At 42.9% G+C, this 19,609-nt stretch overlaps 1 protein-coding gene across 1 annotated transcript in view; it reads right to left on the bottom strand.

Moving 5' to 3' along the window:
• PPP6R3 (protein phosphatase 6 regulatory subunit 3) overlaps nt 1-11,148 on the bottom strand; it is a 60,967-nt gene extending 49,819 nt beyond the window's left edge. The window contains exons 1-3 of the mRNA XM_044682059.1: nt 11,137-11,148; nt 4,854-5,086; nt 2,669-2,882 (exon numbers count right to left, since the gene is read on the bottom strand). Of these exons, the coding sequence (XP_044537994.1) occupies nt 2,669-2,882; nt 4,854-5,086; nt 11,137-11,148 (459 nt within the window). The remainder of the gene's footprint in view (nt 1-2,668; nt 2,883-4,853; nt 5,087-11,136) is intronic.
• Nucleotides 11,149-19,609: the final 8,461 nt, after the last annotated feature.

Below are 19,609 nucleotides of genomic sequence, written 5' to 3'. Positions count from 1 at the left end.
ATGGAATACTATTGTGCTAAAAGGAATAATAAACTGGAGGAGTTCCAGGCGAACTGGAGAGACCTCCGGGATCTGATGCAGAGCGAAAGGAGCAGAGCCAGAAGAACACTGTACACAGAGACTGATATACTGTGGTAAAATTGAATGTAATGGGCTTCTGTACCAGCAGCAATGCAATGACCCAGGACAATTCTGAGGGATTTATGGTAAAGAATGCTACCCACATTCAGAGGAAGGACTACAGGAGAGGAAACATATAAGAAAAGCAACTGCTTGAACGCATGGGTCGGGGCGGACATGATTGAGGGTGTGGACTCGAAACTACCACACCAATGCAACCACCAACAATTGGGAAATTGGTCTTGATCAAGGACACATGACAAAACCAGTGGAAAAGTGCGTCGGCCATGGGTGGGGGGAGTGTGGGGGGTGAAGGGGAAAATAGGAGCATGAAACATGTAACCATGTTAAAAATGATTATTAATAAATGTTAAAAAAAAAAAAAAAGAGGGTTCAGGCACCTGGATCTGACCACATCCTAATGCCATCCAATGTCCTAGGTTATCTAAGGTTCTGGGTCTGAGTCAGTAACAAAGCACTTCCCGGGATGCTTTCACCCACAGTGTCACCAGAGCCAGTCCCTCTTCTCTCTAGACAATAGAAACTTCCACATCACTGGGTGCTCATGCAACAAGCCTGAGGCTCACCAACATGGCTGCACATTAGAGGAACCAAAGGGAAAACCTGCTCAGTGGGCACAGGCTGGCCAAGTGGGAGCCTGGGTATGTAAAAGTGAAATTTGAGAAATGCCATCTAAAAGTATATATATATTTTCTATGGACATGTGGGGACCTATCAAACTACATTTCCCGTGGTCCAACGGGTTTCCGTTTCCTGTTCTTTGGGCGTGGGGACGCCTACGTCACCACGCAGAGGTCAGTTTAAATCTCCTGGGTTAGGAGGAACTCGCTCTCTTGGCTAGCAGATTTCAGGAAGAGAGGGGAGGTAACAATAATGGCTGGGCGGCAGTTTTGAATTCTTACAAGCGCGTGGTCTCATGATTTTATCTATCAGCATGGCTTTAATTAAAATACTAATCTATATATTTATAGCAGCCTTTATTATTTTTTATCGTTATAGGTATGAATGATCCTGACCCCCTTTGAAGACTGGCTCAGAACAATCAGAAGAGGATTCCTGTCTCTCTTAAGATGACAGCTAGAGGGGAGACCATGAGCACTTATAAACTTCTAACAAAATGGGAAATCCAGGAGGAGCAACCTGCTTTTGGAAGCTCTTGTGCTCACACTTCCAAATCCAGTGTTTACTAACTAAAAACCAAGCCTTGTAGACTTAGTAATAATAATAAGAAAAGCCTAAAGAGAGGCACCATGGTGATTAGCATCTTCTTTTTACAAACCAGGTACTTCTTTTAATTTGCATTTCTCTAATCAGGAAGGATTTAGAACACTTTTTCATGTGCTTATTTGATAGTTTTGATTTCATTGGGTGTAAACTGCCTATTCATGGCCCTTGACCAATGGCTTGATTTTTTTTGTAAATTTGACTTAATACCTTATATATTTGGGAAATTAAACCTTTGTCAGAGCTTTGCTATAAAAACGTTCTTGTAGTTTGTTGCTTTCCTACTAATTTTGGTTGCATTGATTTTGTTTGTACAAAGCCTTTTTAATTTGATATAATCATTCATAATAATTCATTTTATGTAATGTTCTCTTGCTTGGTCTTAAATCCGTTCCTTTCCCATAGTATGGCAGGTATACTATTAGTATAGTATGTTCACCTAATTTATTTATGATTTCACTCTTTACCCATTCTGAATTTATCTTGGTATAGGGCTTAAGATGTTGATCTAAACCCCATCTCTCCCATACTGTTTTCCAATTTTCCCAGCAGTTTTTGTCAAATAGAGAGTTCTTGTTCCCAAAGCTGGGGTCTTTGGGTTTATCAAATACCAGCTTACTGAGGTCATTTACCCCTAGTCTATTCTATTGATCCATCCTTCTGTCTCTTAGCCAGTACCAAACTAGGCACTTCTTACAGTTTCCCAATCAGCCTTGTCTTATGAGCTTGGGCTAGGGAGCACATGAGGGGATAGAGGACCCTGCCATTCACATCCTGGTGGCATGTTCACAAAAGGAATGGCATGACACCTTTTGACTAATCTCCTTCTGTACTAATGATGTACCCTGGTCTAAGTAAGTACTAAACTTCTATGTACCTACATGTAGTCTTCTTTTCATAAGGTACTAGTTTCTGAAGAACAGGCTCCTGTTTTCTACTGAACTGTCAAAGAGCAGTATACCAACCAATATCCTCATTTTACTTCTGGTCTAAAAAATAATGTAATTATTCTAGCCATTCGTGGCTTACTAAGGTTCCATTTTGATACTTTGATACACTGTTTGTATCCTCCATTATTCTTTATCTCTTTCGCAAAGAGAAGCTATCCCTCGCATCTTTCTCCACCCAAGGTTCTAATACCTCCAGGTTCAGATATAGTTTATCAACCAACCAAATGGTTCCTGCTAATAAACTTTCTAAGTGAGCTCTGAAGATCTTAGAATCAGCTGGGAAGACCAAAACCTTCTAAAGAGAAATGTTTCCATTTTAATCAAAATCCTGGGCAGATTCGGAACACTAAAACACTTATCTTTGGGGGAAAAGTATTTACCTGTTCTGGTTTTCGGCTAATAAGAATACTTAGCACCTTGCTGAAGAAACTGGCCAGTAATGGGTTCAAAGGGGAATCGTTCAGGAGGAAGCCATACAGTTTCATTAGCAAAGATTCATCTTCTCCCAATCTATCATTCATCTGAGAGACATCAGAAGTGAGTAATTCACAAGCTATATTTGGGTACCTAGAAGAAAAAAACATTATCAGATAATCACAAATTAATATTACATACAAGAAAAAAAAGTTAGAAGAGTTTCCTCCAAATTTCTGAAACCACTCAAACTGCATTTTGGAATCTGAGAAAGTTCGGATACAATATTTTCCCATCTACACATGAAAATAGATATTAGAGAGCAACTAAGAATCTATTCTGTCTTTTTTAAAATGGGAACATATACAGAACATGGAGTTGGCAAATCACTCTGTATGAGGTGGGTCTTCAAGAAGCAGGTCAGGGGGTGAGCTTTGCCCTTAAAGGAATTAAAGCTTTTGAGCCAGTGTCAGGAACTTGCCATTAAAATCTGTGGTTCTATTTTAAGTGGCCAGATCAGGCTGCAGACCAACCTGGGGCCCTGCTAGTTGGCAGGAAATGAAATTGGAACTACAGGTATTCCTTAGGGCTCAGAAGGCCTCTGGACTTTTCAGTGGCGAGGTCAGCCTGCTTATTATGAGAAAATGCCACAGCCTACCCAATTGGTCACTCCAGCCCTATTTTAAGAACTCATAAGGCCAGCCTCCACCACTCAACAGTTCTGAAAGTCAATGTCATTTCTGCCCAAAGAAAGCTTTGGAGTCTCACAAAGTATTCAGTAACCAGTCAATGCCAAATAAACCAACAGTGAAAGGCTTTATCCTATCTGAAAAGCAGGGGATCGTGTCCTCAATTGTTCCTAAACCTTATTGGATATTTGGTGTCTAAGCTCCCACTTGTTCTGATCTCCTGGCCACCTTCTCCCATAATCATTGTTCACATGTATACAAAATGTTACTACCTATGCATTAAACCTAACATAAGCAGTGCAGAAAATGTAACCTCTACTTTGCAAGTGAGGAAACCAAGGTTCATAAGACTCAAAGAAACTCCCCCAACACCCACACTCTCAACACTCCCAGCTCTTCACACAGCTAATAAATAAGCTGACTGCCCAGGCCTTTGATCCTGACCTTGCTCTCTTTAGGCCCATGGAAAACATGTTTAGAGTGTGCACTTAATTCCCTCACAGTGCTGGGTGTTCTGAGTCAGGCATGTCTTTCCCTTCCCAAGCACTCTTCACATTCTCCATTTGGCCAAGATGGATCAGCAAAAGGCCAGGATACAGTTATGTTGGCTGCTGAGTTTGGCAAAGGGTGGCCATCTGGGCCAAAAATCATATTCTAAACTACTATGGTAGAAATGAAGTCTCTTCTTATAGCTCATGGCCCTGAAATACAAGTCTCCTGGGTCTTGGCAAGGGTTGTATCAAGTCTGGGTAATCTCTTACCCCATGAAGTAGAGTTCTTAGTTCTTGCTATAAAATGAGTGGGAGGTTAGATTTTTAGATTTTGACCCCACTGCTTTGGATGGCCAGTCCATTGCCTATCTGGAATTGTAGAAGTAGCTCCCCTAATGCTGCCCTGAGCCCATTAATAAGAGTCTTCTTTCTATCTATAAGGCATAATACAAGTCCTCTCAACACTTGAAGGGAAAATACTCAGGTGCTGAGGGATTGATATCAAGGTGATTACTTGCTTCAATTTGACTAATCTTAGTCTTCCCTTAAAGTTCCCAAGGAGTTCTTACTTAATCTTGCCAGTTAATAAAAGGCCAGAGTTTGTTCTAATTGTTTCTAGGTCTTTAGGGCACGGGAAACTGCTATAGTTGGCTGACTGGACATAAGAATCAGAAAAGCATTCAAATTCTGGCTCAGATTTGCTCTGTGGTCATTTAACTTCCATCTTCCCACCTACAAAGTGGGGAAAATTCTTGGATAGCCTTCCCATGTGGAGATCTGTTTCAGCACTGATTCAGGAGATCTACAAAGCACTGTACCTTCCTGGGAAGCCTTAAAAACAGAGTCACTGGAACCATGAGAATTGGCCCACCAATATTCTACAAATAAAGTCTTAAGAATAATGTGGCTTTTTCCTTTCTTTTCTCTCCATTCTATTTCCTTACTTGTATCTGATTTTTTCATCCATGTCTTGAGGTGGTTCTTCTATAATGAAGGAAACTAAGTCTTCAAGACATTCTGCTTTTAACAGAAACTCGATAAGTTTGCGGTTCTGAGCTTTACATTCTTGCAAAACATCTTCCTCATCCATTAATTCCTTCAACGTTACATCTTCTCTCTCTAGAAGTGTGTCTATGTGGGATGATGAGTGAAGGTCAAATTTCCAAAACATGCTGGTCTGAAGAAATGGAAAAATATATCACAAAATTAACCACAAACATTACAATTTCCCCACCTCTCACACAATCAGTTCAGTTTTATAGTCAAAAATCCCAAACTGACATTATATAGGAAAGAAACTTTTAATCCAAATGAAAACTTTTGGCAGATAAATTTGATTTTTTTTTCTTTAGACCTTTCTGTCCCCAAAATGGAAGGCCGTTATTTTTTTAAACTCTTTGAACTTGAAAAAATATTTGAAGGTAGAATGAACCACCTGGGAAAAGACCATGAAATATATGTCAAGCTTGATTCCTCTTTCTACACAAATTCATGTTCATAAAATAATATGGCAAGTTCCAGCTGCGGCATTCTTTCCCTCAGTACAGCAACCATACTGCTAGTTTCAGGATGAGACTTAGGATAAAAACCAAATCGCTTGTTTAAATGTAGGCTATGAAAGTGTACCTAAGCAATGACTTTCAACTCCAACTGTTCACTGAGCTCAAGGTGAGGCAGAGAGAAATAGAAAAGGAACAGGACAAGGCCCCTGGCCTCAACCACTCTAACTCTGCCTATGGGATTTAGAAGTACTGCGGTATTCCTGAAAACATTTCATTTTTAGCCAATCAAAAAAACAAACATCAAGGCACCACCTTTTGTGATATTTTCAGGATCATCTTTCAGTGGAAATGAAGAAGTCATTTCTCCTCAATTTTTGAGAAAACTTAAGCAGCAAACCAAAAAACTGAAGCCAATCTTTTGTCCCAAAATAAAATCTTCCTCCAGTTAGTTCAGAGCTACAAAGATAGCTGATAAGTTCTGTATCTCTTGGAGAATAACACATTCAAAAAAGAAGTCCTTATTTCCCTCCAAATAAGCCCTATATTCCTCATCCTCCCAAAAGAAGAGTGAATAAAGCAGCTTGCCTCAATGGCCTTGAAATCTCAAGGATCTCCCACAATCTTTGAACAAAAGAACAACATGGCAAATCATACCCCCCCCAATTTAACTACACTAAGGATAGTCTCCTAGAGCCCTTTGGCAGCAATGACTGTAAGATGGTGCCCATTTCCTGGAATGAGGCTTTGGTAGAGAGCACTATTATTACTCCCAGCTGGAGATGTTCTGCCAGTCAAGAATTGAACCCATTAGGTTCAATTGCCTCATCAGGCCTACCTGCAAAGACAGCTGAACCACAGGGAAGTATATTAAGTAACAAAACCAAGACCCAAACTTCCAAACCTTTAAACAAAAAGGACTGTGAGTCCCCATGTAGCTGCAAGGGCACTTCTTGGAACATTGGGCACTCACATAAACAAATGCTTTCTGCCTGGAGAAGGGACAGAATGAAAAAATAAAAGAGAGCAAAGAGGTTAAAGAAATGAATGCCTGTCTGAAAGTAACCCAAAAAAAAGCAACAACCAGAGTTGACAACATACTTCTAAAACAGGGCACAAACACACACACAAATAAAAAGAGGAACTAGAAGCACTTTTCCCAAATTCCTTTATATTACTAAAATCCTAATACCATTTGTTTTGGGGTTTTTTGTTTTTTTTGGTTTTTTGCTGTTTAGGCTTATTTTCTGATGTTTCTAAATTTATAAAAGGTTAAAAAAACAAAGAAACCAAGTGTTGTATTTACTCTTTTGTTTGGCCTAAAAGAGGCAAAAGGATCTCAAAGAAGAATCCTAAAAAGAATGGGAACTTGGCTGCCACTTTCCTTCCCATCCAAAGAAAAGGTGAGAAGAAATTACCAAAATATTACCAAGAAACTAGAAATCCCCAGGGCCAAGTAAGGGCTGTCCTATGACACCTTTTGGGTTGAAACAAATAGGGTAAAACAGAGAACCCATTTCTCACCTGGCTCTACTGTGGTGGGACTTCTCTGCCTGACTTCCCCCTTAAGTCCCTGGAAGCTCACTACTGAGATAAGCCTTGGGACTCCACCTCATCACCACCCCAAGGCCTCCCCAGTGGGAGGGTGGAGTCACAAACTCCACCTCCATTTAAGGAAGGAGCTCAGCTCAGACATATCATCTGGGGCTTTGCCCAGGTCCTGAGCCCCTTACTGCCCACTATCATTCAGCATCCTTTGGTAACTGTTTGGCACTTTGTCTTCCTCTGTTAGCTGATAAGCTCCTTAAGAGGAAGGACTTTTGTTTTTATATGTATCTGTATTCCCAGCACTTAGCAGAGTGCCTGGCACACAACAATCAATGTTTTTGGACAAGTCACTCAAGAATTCTAGATCGCTAAGACGGCAATAAGAATTCCTTCTAGATTCAAACTATCTTTTCCAAGGCTTTAAAAACTGTAGACCACCAGTCCTTCCCAAACTAGGCCAAATGCATACACCAAACTAGGATTTCTCATGGCTAAGTGCACGAAGAATCACTGCTACCAAGTTATCAATTTTTATTGATTTTTGTGTCTAAACACAAATGCCAAGTGCTGAAAAAGGATAGCATCAAATTTTAAAATCCCACTTATTCTGATGTCTCACTGTGGGGTGGAAACAACCCAGGGACAGCAAGGTGGTGCAGACAGAGTACTGGGTCTGGAGCAGAAAGATACAAGTTCAAATTCAGCCACAGACACTTCCTAGCTGTGTGATACTAGGCAAGTCGCTCAACTGATGTTTGCCTCCATTTCCTCATCTCTAAAATGGAGGTAACACCACCACTTAAGAGAATCAAATAATTATACAGCGCTTAACCCAGGGCCTAACACTCCTTAAGCACTACAGAAGTGTTAGCTACTCTTTGGTACACCCAGATGGCAGGTCCAATGTCAGAATTCAGGCCTTGTCTCTCCCTCCTTAGATTAGGAAAAACTCACTGTGGAATGACACAAATGTTTTGGCCACAGCAACTGAACAAGACACATCACAGAGAGGTTTTATTAATATCTTGTTTTTTAATAGCTTCATATTTTAAAACTTCCAGTTACAAAAATATTCATTCTTGATGTCAAGATACTGACAAACTAGATTTTTAAATTGATCCTAGATGAAATATAGATGAAATATGGCCCATTTAGTCCAATTTGGAGGAATAGCTAAGAAAGTTCTTGAAAAATTGACTATAAAACACCATTTGAAATAAATGGATCACTTTCTCAAAGGGACATGAACATGGGAGGCTGTCCCATTTTTCTGGTTGAGATCCAAACATTCCCCCTAACACTAACTTCAAAAACCTACAGCTTCTAATGACAAAAGGCATTACCAATGAGTTCCAGTGTTTGTTTTATAATACACCAAGGTATCCCTGTCAGGCCCAGACAATGACCTCCTGCATCCCTGACCTTCAGGCCTGAGAACTTCCCACCCCTAGAACCAGAGGTTCCCAACTCCCTTAGGGAGTTGGACACAAGTACCCCCAATTTTGCCCAATAGATAATCCAGGTTACCTTATTCCAGACCACAACCCTGTAAAAAATGGCCCCTTATCCACCCAAGTGGAGACCCCTAGCCTTCTACATTCTGTGAACTCCCTCCTTGTTCTCCCTTTCTCCTCCCCCACCCCCTCCTTCCCACAATAAAGCCTGGATACATTACTCAACTCTGTCTCGTTAGTCTAGGACAGGGGTCGGAAACATATGGCTCTCGAGTCATATCTGGCTCTTTTGAGGGCCAGATCTGGCTCTTTCTGCAGGAGCCATAAAGTCCATTTTTTCCAGACGCTATTACAGGAGCGGCACTGTGAGCACTGTACGGCTCTCATGAAATTACATTTTAAAAAATGTGGTATTTATGGCTCTCACGGCCAAAAAGGTTGCCGACCCCTGGTCTAGGATCAAACCCCCATCAGCCAGGTCTGACACCTGAGGTAAAGCACCAGGTCTGTCTGCAGCAGTGGTCTGTCTACCTGAGCAAGCATGTCTTCTGCTTCCATTTCCACTTTTTTTAGGATGGGGGCCTCAGAGGAGCAGGAGAGGGGAGAAAGAGCACCTATCGTCAGGGGTCAACAGGTGTTTACTTTTACCCATGGTATAAGCCACTCATGGTAGGTCTTGGAACATATCCCCCATGGATCCAGGGTCCTAATGCCCACTGAGAAGACCTGCCCTATGTTCCATTATAAAATGAAAATTTCCAGGCCTCATTTTACCAAGTGAGATTGTGCTGGTAAAGTCAGAGGGGCTCCAGGCAAGGTGAGTTAAAGTTCCATTTCTGCTTCCTCGTGGTTATGTGACTCTCAGCAGTCACTGTACTTCCAGCAGCCCAAGCAACAACATTCAAGACTCAATGGTAGCTGCTGACTTGTCTCAGGAAAAGGCATTTGGTCTTCAAGAATAGGTCCAAGGAGGAATACTTTACAATGAACAACTGGGAATAGCAGCTATTCTCAGCAATACTGGCAAACATTTTTCACTTTCTTATTGTTAGAAATTGTTTTTACATGTAATTGGGGGAAAATAAAACAAAAATTTAATCCAAAGAGAGAGAGAGAGAGAGAGAGAGAGAGAGAGAGAGAGAGAAAAGGTCCAGGAGGATTCCAACTGCTTGGAAGATGGACCACGAACTAGTAAGTGGACCTTGGAACCAGGCCAGTGACTACCTCAGCCTCAGCTTCTCTAAACCCCCAATGCTGATTCCATGGACAGGCATCAACAAGGGCCATCCTCCTGCCCTAGCATCTCTCCAGGGCCAGAAAGGAATTATCTAGAAATGGAGAGAGCTTTGGATCAGATCTTCCCTTACAGTTATTACAAAAGAGTTAAGAGGAAAGAAGCATTCAGAAAGAAGTGCTGATTGCCCCAACAGCCACTAGAAGAGCAGAGGGAAGTAAAGAATGTTTCTCTGGGAATTGTAACAGTCAACTGGGACACTAGATGTAGCTGAAAATACTTATGAACTGGTGCAACTGGTGGCACAATGGATAGAGTGTCAGGCCTGCAGTCAAGAGGTCCTAGGTTCAAATGGGGCTTCAGACCCTTTCTAGCTACAAGAAACCTGAGCAAGTCACTTAAACCCCATTGCCTAACCCTTGCCTTTCTGTCTTAAGAATTATTATTGACAGTTTAAAGAAAAGAAAAATTCTTATGAATTAGACACAAGTAAAAACAACAAAGAACAGCTTCAAGGTTTCAGAATTCATTTGTTCTATCTTTTGTGCTAGTGAATATGCTTGCCAAAAAGTCACATGACCAGAAAGATCAGAGGGCTGGCAACAAAATCTCTTGTTTTTTCCTCTGTAAAGTAAAAAGGCTAGGACTATGCCTTCAAGTCCCTTCCTCCTCAATCTCAATGATCCCATGCTCTCGCTAAGTGTTTTCTTCTCCATTAAGATAAAGAATTTTTTAAGGGTTTTGGGGACAGCATGGACTAAAGGAAGGTTATCAGGCATTCCCTATATTCAACTCTCTCTTCAGGAGGGTCCCCAGGGGTCTCCCTATGTGGAGTATTTCACTTTAATGAGCAGTTGGAGAATTCCAGTTTGTTTCTGCTAAAAGGACAAAGGAAACATGAAGATACCCCACACAAACTTCTATCACCCCTCCGCATCGACAATGTAAACAGCACTATCTCCTTCCAGTGACACATTCTTCTATGGAGAGTTCTCGGGAGCACAATGCTGCTACTTGCAGTAGAGAATTCCCCTCCAAGAGGTCACTATTATCAAAGAAGCCTACTTGGTGATACTTTTAGTCCAAGATAAACCCCATTTCATCACCCTGAGAGCCTCAACTGTTTAAAAGCCATCTGGAACAGAGCTGGGTTCAACCAGACCCTCCTACCTCAGAGAATGGAATGTACACACACAGGCACACACACAAACACACAAATGCACACATAATGCTGGTATAATCTGGGATGCTAAAGGCTCTACAACAACTTATTTTCACCAAATAAGCCTTTTTGCCACCAGATTCTTAATAAGGCTGTTGGGAAATTCAGTTCCCTAAGGGGAAGGGATTTATGATCTCTACCTGTCCACCATTAAAACAAAGGAACATGATGGGATTTTCTATCTCCACACTAAGAGAACAAAGACACATTTCCAAGACTGTAAACTCATCACTCAATTGAAATGAAAAATGAAAGAATGAAGAGTCATACTACTGCAAACATGTCCCTGAGTTATTTCAGAAACACTCTCCGGGCGAGCTGCCTCTCACGGGCCAGGACCAGCGCCAGGCGCAGAGTTCACTTTATTCCGTCACTTTTCAACAGGAGCCCAGGTCCCTTCGAATAAGGAAAAATAACGCCATCAAATGTGCAGGAGGAAGATCTTAGAATCTAATGTACCACCCCAATGAGTAAGTGAATTGAAAATACAATCCCATTCCTATTCTAAACATAATCCACTTGAAGTTAATAGTCATCATAAGAGAAAATGCCAACAGATTTTCCAGCATTTGTATAACATTTGAATAATTTCATAAATGACTCATTGTAATCCTTCAAGGCTTGAAATAATGGGTAACAATGAGAATTTGGGTCCAGGGCTTCCAGTTTTAGAAGGGAAGTCTAATGAGATGGGATGATGATGATGACAGCTCATATTTCTAGAGGGCTTCCTCGGGGTCAGGCATTGTGCTTTACAAATAATACCTCACTGGATCCTCACAACCCTGGGAGAGAGGAAGAAACTGAGACAAACAGGGGTTAAATGATTTGCCCAAGATCACAGAGGCTACATTTAAACTTGGGTTCTCCTGACTGCACCCAGTGCTCTACCCAATGCAATCAGGTTAAATCCGCAAATCAGGAGCCACAGCTAGCACTCAAGAGCTTACCCCCCAGCTAGGAAAAAACCAGCTAGGTGGAAACTATGCTTTAGGGCAGTGATTCCCAAAGTGGGAGCTACCACCCCTGGTGGGTGCTGCAGCGATCCAGGAGGGTGGTGATGGCCACAGGTGCATTTATCTTTCCTATTAATTGCTATTAAAATTTTTAAAAAATTAATTTCCAGGGGGCTGAGTCATATTTTTTCTGGAAAGGGGGCAGGAGGCCAAAAAAGTTTGGGAACCACTGCTTTAGGGTTACTCAGCCAACACATGTGGTAAAAGCAATCCAGAGCTCCCACCAAAACACGTCCTCAAGCCAAGTCACAAGGACAAGTGAAGATGTCAGCAGGCAGCCCATTTGTGCCTACCCAGCACCCTGCCAGGCCACGACTCCTGGGAGCTCTAGGGAGCATTGTGTACTATGCTGATGAGAGCCCCTGAGCAAATATCCAAGGACCCTTAGGCCCATAGAGCAAAAGATCCGCAGCCACATCCCCCCATCCTTCTCTCCCTCTCTATCTAGGCCATGATTGTATCCTATATCCCTTGAAGACATCTGTATCCCCAACAAACTCTTGTGTATGTATCCTGTAACCTATGGACACCTCCCAATCCTCCAATCCCTGTGTGAGTTACATCCAATAAATCACTAATGTATAACAGATTGTATTGTGATCCTTTAGGCTTTCTGTTAATCATTGTCTGTCACCACATAAACATTGCCTGTTACCCTGTGTACGGAAAGTTTGAGTAGAAACTCCAGCTTGTTATAAAAATCCTGACTACTTCCAATAAAGTTGCCAACAGCATCTTTGGTCCTGATCTGTCTCATCCTCCTTATCTCAGCTTGTTCTCTCTTACTCTCTTCAGGAGGCCCAAATGTTGTCAGGCCCTGGGCCCTGACACTATGCCACCCCAATCATTAAATCCCAAGCCCCCTTCCTGTGGTCCACATCTCTCCATGGCCAGTCAATCAGACCACCTGTACCAGTGCTTCTGAAAGTTAGGGTCAGAGAGCACTTTCCTAAACCTACTCAGGGCAGGCACCAGGCAGATAGCAGATCTGGCTGAGAACCCCAGCAACTTGTCACCCATGGACAGAGGAAGCAGCTGGTGAGTATCGGAGGGGAAACCAGAAACCAGGTCTCCTGACTTGGAAGTATGGCCATCTCTGCACTAAGCTACGCATCAGGCTAGGGAAGTGAACTCTTCTCCAGCCTTGCCTTCAGGGAGAGAGAAACCCAGCAGCCGGGGGCCACTCACCCACCCTAAAGACACAACGGGGCTTTCCCAGCCTCCACTGAGCCGAGTATCCCTCCTAGCTGAGAGCTACAGAATCCCCTAAGTCTGCCTGGGCAGGCCCCTGTTGTCTCAGGACTGACTTTCAGTACAGAAGGACTCTCACTGGACAGTCTCCAAGAAGAAACAAAACAATGGAACCATCTTACTCAAGAACATGGTGTTTACCTCCAAAGGTTACAAAAAAGAATAAAAGGAATTAGATATCCAACGATTAGAGATTTGGAGGCCTCAACTCAGATAGAGGGGAACTGCACTAAGCGGCATTGCACCAGCTCCTAGAGGGTAAAGACGTTAGAAATGGAAGAAAAAGCCCCAAGAGCATCAAAGGAACAGAGGAAGAGATGGAGAGCACCCAAGGCTCCAAAGCCATCAAACAGAAGGATGAGGAGGGTCACCATCCAGGCCAAAAAGCCTGACCCACACTTGATACAACCCTCAAGCTTCAATGGAGTCAAAGGCAGGAGGGCAGGGAGTCACCTCCCCAGGCCAATACTCTTCTGGATATCCCCGAGGCAGACACTTTCTCTTCAGTTTTCTACACAGAGCAAATTTCAAGGAAGGCAAAGCAGCCGACTTCAGGATAACTTAGCCCCTAAAGATCCTGAAGCTTCCTTTCACCACCAGTCTTTTTCATAGCTTTCCTGATACAGATCCCAGGAAACATGCCCCAGAGTCCCTACCCCATGAATATCCTCCAATGCCAAGCAGTCTCTACTCATTAGGGCACATCAACTGATGCTGGGCTCAGTTACTCCAAGGACCCTCAGGAAACCAACGCTTCCTATGCCTCTTAAATGCTGTTTTCTGTACTGCTGACTCAGTCTCTTCTCATGAGGGCAAAATAACTTATCCTCTTGGGGAGGGAAACAAGTCAGCAGCCAAGTCTACACAGCAACACCTGTCTACAGAGTGGCTGGAAGAGCTAAGAAGAGCAGTCAAGATTGGGAACCACAGACAAAGACAGTCACCACCAAAGATGGCAAACCTAAGGAAGATTCTTCTTTAGATGATCCCATCTATTTTGCCAGTGAGGGAATAGACTCATTCTGTGACTCCTTGCCCAGTATTCCAGGCAGGGTTTGTCAAACACAGCTCTCTACTGCAATTTCAACCCTTCTTTCCACTTCATCATGGAACCGTGCAAACTATGATAGGAAGCACCATCAATCAGAGAAGACTGAGTAGTCAATGACCACTCACTTCACTGTTAGCCTCAGTTTCCACAACTGTAAAATGGGGATAATTGCCCCTCCTTCCCAGATCTGTTGGGAGGACCAAGTGATATGTCATTTGATAACAAGATTTATAAATGCCAGCTCCTCTTGTTGTTAAAGAGGAGGAGGCTGAGGTCAGCCAGAGTCCAACCTAAGAGTCTTTGAAGGCTAAGAAGCTGATTTCAATAAAGTTTTGAAAGGAGGGAAGAGGACAGAGATGAGGCTATCAGCATAGGGTTTCTGAAAGAAACGTGCCCAAATGGTGAGGGAGACACAAAGCTTTAATAATAGCACAGCAGAGGCTGAAGCGGAGAATTGGATTTGTGCTCTACACAGAGGTGCCCAAACACAGTATTGGCAGGGGGCCCAGGATGCAGCCCAGTGCAGCTCTAACTAGATTAAAAAGGAACTGGGAAACAACAAATAAAATCAATAAAAATGCAAAGGAACAGAGCTGGGCTTCTCATGGGGCTTTCACAGTAGTGTCCAGGGAGCCTTCTGTGTTTAGGGGCCCATGTAGAGAACAGGCCTAAAAGGAAGAGCTGAAGACAAAAGAGAAGCTGGTCATCCCAGGCACTGAAACTAGGTGAGCTGACTTCATCGGATCACTGCAGAGGGAAAGGGCGGGCAATCTGCATGAGAAGAAGAGAGGAGAGCATGAAGGGCAGCCAAGAGGTCTGAGCCCTAGGAAAGAGGAAATAAGTAAGAGACTTCTGAACAGAAGGAGGCCATGATCCCATCTCTGAAGAAAACAGCTAAGTTTGGCAAAAGGACAAAAGATGACTGGGATGGCAGAGGCCACGTGGGGACAAGGTTCTAGCCCTCGGCCCTACTCAAACACCTTCCTTTTTCGAAATGAGACTGACTGACCAAAGGAGTGCCATTGCATACTTGATTCCGGCTACAGTAGGAAAGATGGGAACCCCAGTGGGGATGGTAGAGAATGACAGGGAGCAAGCACTTACTTCTTTCAGAATTTAGGAGAAAATAGTCAAGGACATTGTGAGGTACACTCAAGGGGGATTAAGAGAGAAGAGCTGAATACACAATGACAAAGAGACCTAAGCCCCAAAAGTGCAGAGAGCTAAAAGGGCCGAAGATAAAGCCTAGGGTAGTGATGGAAAGTCTTTTAAGAGACTGAGTGCCCAAACTGCAACCCTCATGCTACATGTGAGCCCCAGCTCCTTATTCCAGGCAGGGGAGGGAGGAAGCATTTCCACTGGACTGCTGGACAGAGGGGCAGGTCATGTGAGAAATGTCCTCAGGCGAGTGTGGAGAGTGGAGGGGAGCAGCCTCCTCCTGTATGTGTGCCATAGATTCACCAACACAGGCCTAGAGCAGTGAAGCAGAGGCCAAAGAGGAGAAGGACTCCAGGACAAGGAGCCACTTGACATTTCCCAAACTATAAAATGAAACCTGAGAAAACTGGTCATTCGATCTAACAGTGGGAAACTGCTAATAACCTTGGGAAGAAAAGTTTGAGCTGAGTAGGGGAGTAGGAAGTCAGATTACAAATGGCAAAGGGAAGGGTAGAAGAGGAAGACACAGCAGAATAGGAGCTACTTCCTAGGAGTCTGGTTGTCAAAGGGAGAAAATCTGTTAAGATCATAAGGTGGAGACAGGCTTTAGGAACAGGATGGGAGAAGCTGAGGCACGTTTATATGACAAGGTGGGGACATGGTTTGTGGGCCAAGCTTCCAGTAGATGAGGTGGGATGGGCTCTCCTTGGCAAGGAAAGGAGTGATCAATTCAGCACAGCCTAGCAGAGATGCTACAGAGGGGTTATGGGGAGAACAAAAAGAGAGAACTCATGTTCCAAGTCCCGTAGGAGATGAAGAGTAAAGGCAGGGGTACTCTGAAGAAAGGAAACTGTGGGACAGTTGCTGGGATACATGGGAGAGAGGGGGAAGAACAGAATCACTGCCATACAGAAGGTGAGGGAAAGATACAGACTAGACAACAAACTCACAGTGAAACAAGTAGGCAAAGACAGGAGACTGTATCTGAGCAAGGACCCAGAAAGTTGGGGAAACTCAGGCTATGGCAGAGGGACAAGAGGTAAACAAGGACAGAAGATAAAGGATCACAAAAAGGATCTGTGTAGTTATATAAATTTGTACCTTGGACTTCATCTCCCAGAATTCTTTCCTTGTCCCAAAATTCCTTTCCCCGTTTCATTTACATGCATCTTTCCATTATTGTTTATGAGTTCTGTAATTCCTCACTCTCTCTCCTCTCTCAGAGGGGCTGGGTTAGCTAGTTTTGTTTTTTGTTTTTTTTTTGCTTTAGTTATTATTAGTAAACTTTATAAAATATAATACTTAGTTATTATATATTGATTTTAATCTTTACAGATCTAAGGTAGAAAACAGCTAGACTGAGCAACCAGATGGCCAAGACCATGAAGTAGGAAAGGATCCCGGTCATGAACAGGCAGAGGGAATGGGAGGCCTAGGAAGGACAAAGGAAAGGCTAAGGCCAAAAAAAATACACAAATGATAAAATTTTATTTTAAATGTGAGAACATTCCAACTCCTGAATTAAGGAATGAGAGAGAGGGAAAGATGAAAGGATTATTAAATTATGATCACAGAGCAGAATTTCAGTGTTTAAAATCATGGAGGTAGCAATTATGGTTGATGGTAAGATTAAAAAAAAAATTACTTTCCCTCATAGGATCAATACTATGTATTGGTTCCACGAAAGAAGAGTCATTAAGGCCTAGGCAAAAGGAGTTAAGTGACTTGCCCAGGGCCACCCAGCTAGTATCTGAGGCAACATTTGAACCTAGACCCTTCCATCTCTAGGACTGGCTCTCCATCTATTGAGTGACCTAGTGGGCTTTGACTGGCCATCCAAAGTGGATGTAGTGAGTGGATAGCTGGAAGTCGCTGGAGTGGGTCATGGAAGCGGAAGAGGTAACAAGCTTGGAATCCAGGATTTCCAAGAACATTAACAAGAAAATTCAAATCTCTAAGGATGAGGGCAAGAATAGGGGCAAAAAGGAAGAATGAATCTGAAGAAATAGGAGCTGTAATCTGGAGGAAAGTAGATGTCTGTGATAGAGGTGACACAGGCACATTAAGTTACCTCCAAGGAGAAGAAGATTCTCAATAATAAGTACAAACGAAGAAGGCCTAAGACAGACAGTGAAGAAGAAATAAGGACCAGGTCTACTCCCCCTGGGGATGAGGGTGAGAAGGAGCAGAAAATGTCAGAGAAAATGCTAAAGAATGCAGCATTTTCCAAAGTGCAGCAAATTCCTCATAGCTGTTAATTGGAATTTGGGAAATGCCATCTAAAAGTATATATATATATATATATATATATATATATATATATATTTTCTATGGACACATGGGAATTATCAAACTAGATTTCCCATGGTCCAACGGGTTTCTGTTTCCGGTTCTTTGGGCGTGGGAATGCCTGCGTCACCACGCAGAGGACAGTTTAAATGAGAGAATCGAAAGTAGTCTCTCCCTCTTTGGCTAGCAGGCAGGGAAGAGAGGAGAGGTAATAATAATGGAGGAGGCGGCAGTTTTGAATTCTTACTGGCGCGTGGTCTAATGATTTATCTCTATCAGCATGGCTTTAATTAAAATACTAATTTATATATTTATATCAGTTTTTATTATTTTTAATCTTAATATAGCCCTAGATGATGAAAAAAGTCTAACTGAAGAAAAGTGTGTTAAGGGAGCAGATGTGAAAGGGGAAAATGGAAATTCTGGGAAGGGAACAAGGGGGAGAGACTTTACCTCTGTCAAAAATGACTGTTAATCAGTGCAATTGGGAAACAGCAGCTAGGGAAAGAAAAAGAGTCCTGGAGTAACTGAGCCCAGCAGCAGTACAATGTGGTCAACTTCCAAAGTAGGAGGGAATGTGGGCAGAGGGAATTCTCTCTGGGGACTGGAATTAATAAATCACAAGATGCTAGATTGGACGCTGCAAGGGTCTCTGCACGGCAGAGGATACCCATGCCACAAAGACAGTCAGCTCAAGAAACTGAAAGCTCAGGCCCTCAAGGACCTCTTTAGTGAAATCTCCTTTTCTGCCTCCTGTACAGGAACCAGATAATCCTAACAGAAGAGAAAGCCAAACTGCTCCCTTCTTACCCACTTCTGTTCACCCCACCCCTCAACCCCCAAAAGGGAGAATGCTCTTTAGGCAGAAGAGAACCAATCTAGACAACAGGAATTGGAAATTCAAGAGCTAGAAGAGATACCTTGAGAGACCATGCTCCATTGAGCTTAAGCCTACAGGAACTCCATCCCAGAAATAAATGGAATGGCTGTGATATGTTGCAGAACTGGAGAAGGGCAATTTTCAAAACATAGAAGAGAAAGGAAGCTTCAAGCTCTAGGCCAGTGAGCTTAACTTTGACTTCTGGCAATTTTCTAGAACGTGTCACCTATGGAGAGTTAGGAAAGAGCTAGCAAAGGAAGTAGGAAGGAGATGACAAAAAGCCAGCATGGTTTCATGAAAAAAGCTATACTCGATTCACCTGATTTCCTTTTTTGAGGGGGTAGTGGGGAAGACTGACAGATCAGGAAATACTATAAGGTCTCAAAGTCCACAGCATGCTCCAGGCATGGACAAAATGGACAGATGTGGGTCATAAAACAAGTGCAGAAATGGGCGGATTTGGAAATGGCCTGATTCAAAAAGCTCTCATTCTTGGCTTGATTTCAGCTTAGAATGACTTGAGTATAGTACCCCAGGAGTCTTGAACATTTTTTAACAATGATTCAGAGAACAACAAGGACAGCACATGCATCAAATGTGCAAGTGACAAAAAGGTTAGCAAGAATATTAGGAAGCAGGTCAGACCCCTATGCTACAAATCATGCACAAGGAAAAAAGTCAGGGCATCCACAAGTATTGATCAGCTACTGTGTCATCATTAAGCCCCACATTAAGGGCAGAAAAAAAAAATGCCTTCCTTCCCAAGTCCAGGGTTGGGGAGGTAAGGGGCAGCAAGACAGCAATTCAGCCAGAGAAGAGCTGGGGACTGAAGGGACTGCAACCTTCTACACAAGCCATCTGAAAAAGCTAGTTTAACAGGTGGTGTCAGGAGAAGTATCCTGGACAAGGGCAGAAACAGTTCAGCTCTCCTTTGCCCTGGTCAAAGACAGAGTTGTTTTATTAAAATATCATCTCCAACAAACATATATACAAGATGGAGGTGGGGGGCCCAGACAAGAGGCAGCAGGCCTGGTAGAAGGTGATTAGGACCTGAATCAGGTTGCTACCTGGAAGACTGTGCAGGATTTAATGACTAAC

This window comes from Gracilinanus agilis, chromosome 6, assembly GCF_016433145.1.
Source record: "Gracilinanus agilis isolate LMUSP501 chromosome 6, AgileGrace, whole genome shotgun sequence".
Taxonomy (NCBI): domain Eukaryota; kingdom Metazoa; phylum Chordata; class Mammalia; order Didelphimorphia; family Didelphidae; genus Gracilinanus; species Gracilinanus agilis.
Note: the sequence above shows the minus strand (reverse complement) of the source record. Positions and strands in the feature narration are given on the sequence as shown.